General features: G+C 32.3%; 1 protein-coding gene across 3 annotated transcripts; it reads left to right on the top strand.

The window, feature by feature from the left end:
* The first annotated feature begins 642 nt into the window (after positions 1-642).
* LOC145167436 (F-box protein AUF2-like) lies at positions 643-3,252 on the top strand. Of its 3 annotated transcripts, none has more exons than XM_079086645.1 (2): positions 643-1,757; positions 2,491-3,252. In XM_079086645.1, exon 1 carries the CDS (start codon positions 773-775, stop codon positions 1,745-1,747), a length of 975 nt encoding a protein of 324 aa, XP_078942771.1. In that variant the 5' UTR covers positions 643-772; the 3' UTR covers positions 1,748-1,757; positions 2,491-3,252. The 3 variants fall into 3 exon arrangements, with proteins under 3 accessions (XP_078942771.1, XP_078942770.1, XP_078942772.1); XM_079086644.1 differs by having other exon boundaries at positions 643-1,788; XM_079086646.1 differs by having other exon boundaries at positions 643-1,793.
* The last annotated feature ends 1,042 nt before the right edge of the window (positions 3,253-4,294 follow it).

Here is a 4,294-nt window from a genome sequence, read left to right as displayed (position 1 = left end):
ATATATATATATATATATATATATATATATATATATATATATAAATAAAAGAACATCTCCAATGGTTCCATTATAAATAAATGTCACATCACTATTCCACTAATCTTAGACATAAAATATACTCCAATGGTTAAGCTTATTTAAATTGTTTTTTTTTTCTTTTTTTTTTCTTTTTTTTTAAATTTAATTAATTTATCCTTATTTTTCTAAAATGTTTAATAAAACATTCTCATTTAATTAGTCTATTTTTTTTAACAAAAATAATTATTTAATACGTGTATATAAATAAAAATATATCAGTTCATCATTATTTATGAAAATAAAACACGAAAAATTATTATGTTATAGTTACAAAAATTAAATAAAAACATCGAAAATATTATAATTAAAAGAGCTAAATTGAAATATTGCAAAAATAAAAAGGATCATTTGTATAAGTTGTGAAAGTATATTGATCGATTAAATACGTATTGAACGGTTAAAAAAAAACAAGATTTTTCAATGATATTAAACGCACAAGTGAATAAGGTTAAAAAAAAAAATAAAAAAAAATTCAATGATATTAAACTCTCATTCCTCATCCATCGGGTTAGGTTACCCTCTATTTGCCTGTTTTAGAAAATGAAAAGTTATAATTTTTGGAGATGCTCTGAGCTATTTATTGTAAAAATGACTTAAAGTACTTACACGGAAATGTAAGTCTGTTTTAGCAACTCACTATAAAAGATGGAGGACGATTAGGGTTTCAGCAACCATTATCATTATTTGAACAATGAAGAAAATCGTGAAATCCCGCAAAAAGAAGAATGCAGATGCTTCTTTATTCAGTCGTTTACCAGACGAAATCATCCTCCAAATCGTAAACAAATTAATTGATTTGAAAACCCTATGCTTTTGCTATCTGGTTTCCAAACGTTTGTCCTCTATTGTACTTCAAGTCGATACCATTTCATTCACTGCTCCATTAGACCCTAACATTCCCGATAAGAACACAATCAGTGATGTCGACCCAAGTAGGCCGAATCCGCCTAAACTTTCTTCGTTTTTTGGTGAGTCCTTTCTATCTGCCAATGGGTTTTTAAACACGTTTACAGGGGTGAAGTCCTTATATATGGAATTTCCATCTTTCGGTCACAGAGATATTGATAATAATTGTTTGTTCAAGTGGAAGGTTAAGTTGGGGCACAAAGCTCTATCGTTTATATTTCTGTCGCCGAGTTCAATTTGTGATAAGGATGGATTGTATCTTAATGGAAATGTGGGTGAAGAAGAAGACCTCGAATTACTCAGTGATTTACTTAAGAATAAGCTTGCCATTTCGTTTCAGTGTCTGCAGGATGTGATAGCGTGGTATGTGATGTTGTTGCACCTCCTTAATAATCTACCAATGTTGGAAGAGGTTTCCATTACTGATTTAGGGAGAAGAGGGAGGCTTTCTCTGAGTGGGAAAAAACTCAGAGAGGTGAAGGAATGGGTACATTCAGCTTCAGAAACCGTGTTCGATCGTGTAGAGGTTCCTGATATGGTGAGTAAGTGTTACATTCCTGTTTTGAAATTGCCAGTTTCAGGGTACGTGATGAAGGGGGTATTTTGTGCTGTAATGGAGATGAAAGATCTACATGGTGAAAATGATAATGGACTTTTGGATAGTGAAAATGGTTTTGAAGATAAAGAAGAGGCTGCATATATTGAAGCTATGAAGGAGGTTTTGGAGAAGGATAATGGCATGATGCAGAGGTTTATGTAGTATGAATCAGGTCCATATATACTCTGAACCTCAATATTCTTGTAAGGTTTATATCTTAGTCTTTGCTTTTCTACCATACATGTTTACTTAAAGATTACTGTTTAATTCCTCACCCTTGAACGTTTCTATAACATAGTTTTTCTTTGACTGACATTCATCACAACTTCTGGAAGCGACTAATCACTTGGGTTTCATATTAAGACTCTTTCTCCTTTGCAAATTGCAATTGAATATCTATAAAGTTAGAACTTGTCCTTTATGTATAGTCAATTAAACAAGCGAACGTAGTCTCAAAGTCTTGTTTTGAAATTAATCAGGAATCAATTTGAGGAAAACCAAAAAAAAAAAAAAAACCCAAAATCTCTTGTAAGATCCCAAGTGTGGTAAATATGATTATCAACTCCAGAATGTATTTTGGAAGCCATTAGTTAAGCTGTTAGTTTTAGGGAGAAACTTTTATTTAAGAAAAGTTTAAAATCCTGGAAGTAAGAAATGGAAGTCTAAAGTACAATGCTAATAAAATGTACATTTTAATTAGTAAACATTAACTTTTAGAAGCTAAGGTGTACAATTCAAATGATAGTGACTAATCATTTACATGAAAAGAAATATATGTCATCACCCAAAAAAAGTAAAAAAAGAAGCTTGCAAGAAAACCATACTACTCGTTGAGCTTAATAATTCATTATATGTGTATGAGCTTTGTAACTCAAGTTATGCATATATATGAAATGTATTTTCAGGGAATTCAGCAAGCTCAAGTAACAAGTAACATGGGATAATATTTGCTAGAAGATGGAACGATTCTATAGAAGATATATAGGGTTTCTCGAAAATTATATTTCCCTAGAAAGATAGCTAACATGTATTAGTATGTAAGAGCTGTATATGTTATAAATCTGTCTTCATTAGCCATAAAGTCGTATGTAGATTGAGTCGTTAGCTTGCCCCATGTGCCTTGCACATGAGGGCATTTTGGTCATTTCCCCTTGGTCTTCTCAAGACATCATCTTCTTCACCCAGAACCGCACCATTCACCCACCTTTATTCCCTTTGACCTAACCCTTCTCCATCCATCACAATTCCCGCCTTCTATCATAAACCATCCTGATTCCTAATCTCCACTATGATCAGGTATCATTTATCTGCTCGTTTAGTTTGGAGTTACATATATTACCATTTGTTTATTAATCACCAAATTAATTGTGGAAAGAGAACATGGTTTCACGTTACTCTTCATCAACCCAGTCTCCTTTAAAATCATGCACAATCATCGTTTGTTCTTATATCTATCCGTGGATCTGAAAATTATTCACTATTGATGTATCGATTGAAATTATATATAATTACCTCTATTCGGTTATTGCTTTGCAAAATTCATACCGAGTAGCAGTGTTTTTAGGGTTTTCTTGGTGTTCTTCATTTGAATCTCTTTCTCTAGATTTTTGAAGTTGTTTCTCTGGACTTGAAGTTTTAATTTGAAATTTGTTTATGTTAATGATTTATTGAGGTTTGTTAAATTTCGTTGAGTATCTTGAGTATATAGTGACTTTAATTTTAGCGGGTATATGATGTTTTCGATGATGATAATGTTTTGATAGAGTTTTGTCTTGTGGATGGTGATAGTCGCTGGTGGTGTTCTTGAATATTGAGAGATGAAGAGGGGGAGAGGTATACGGAGATAAGGGTATTTTAGATAATTCATATTTTGTTTTTTATATAAAGACTAAAAAAATAAAAACAAAGAGTATTTTTATCATTTCACAAACACTTACAGTTTATTAATAAAGTTAGTATCAAGGACCATTGGTGTGCTAAATTTTGTCGAAAGAGACCATTCATACAAAAAATTATTTCATAAGGACTTTTTTAGCGACAACTAAAATCTTTAAGACTATTTATGAAATTTTGTCTATGATAAATAAAAGAAGATTAGAAGATTTTTAAATGAATTGTTTGTATAGGTGGGTCCTTACCTATACTCTCTATTTTTAATAGCACCCAACAATATGGGATTACATTACACCGACGATAAAGTTGCGTTTAGTTGCGGAAAAACAGTTTTCATTTTCTGTTTTCCGTTTTCAGTTTTCGTTTTCCGTTTTCCGTTTTCAGTTTTCATTAGAAAGTTTAGAAAACGCGTTTAGTTAAATTTTATTCATTTTTCATTTTCTATTTTAGAAAATTAGAAAACGCGTTTAGATGTGTATTTTTCTATAAGTTTTCATTTTCTAATTATTGTTATTTTAACTAACATCACACAAACCCGCAACACCACTCACACTCCACCCCACCCACCCCAACCTACCCTACCCTACCTCATCCCACACTACCCCACCCTGCCAACCCCTACCCCACCCTATCCCACCCCACTTCACCCTACCTCATATCGATCCGAGATTAATCATCCATGGTTACCAAATCATTTCAGGTTGCTATCAGTGGGATACTAGAAAGTGAGAAGGATTGGGAATCCTTCAATTCTCACGTGCAGTGAAGACTTAGTCAAATCTAAGTGGGGAAGAGACTTTTTATAAAGATCTCCAA

The sequence above is a fragment of the Lactuca virosa genome, chromosome 3, assembly GCF_052849685.1.
Source record: "Lactuca virosa cultivar CGN04683 chromosome 3, Lactuca_virosa_CGN04683_v6, whole genome shotgun sequence".
In the NCBI taxonomy this organism is placed as follows: Eukaryota; Viridiplantae; Streptophyta; class Magnoliopsida; order Asterales; family Asteraceae; genus Lactuca; species Lactuca virosa.
Note: the sequence above shows the minus strand (reverse complement) of the source record. Positions and strands in the feature narration are given on the sequence as shown.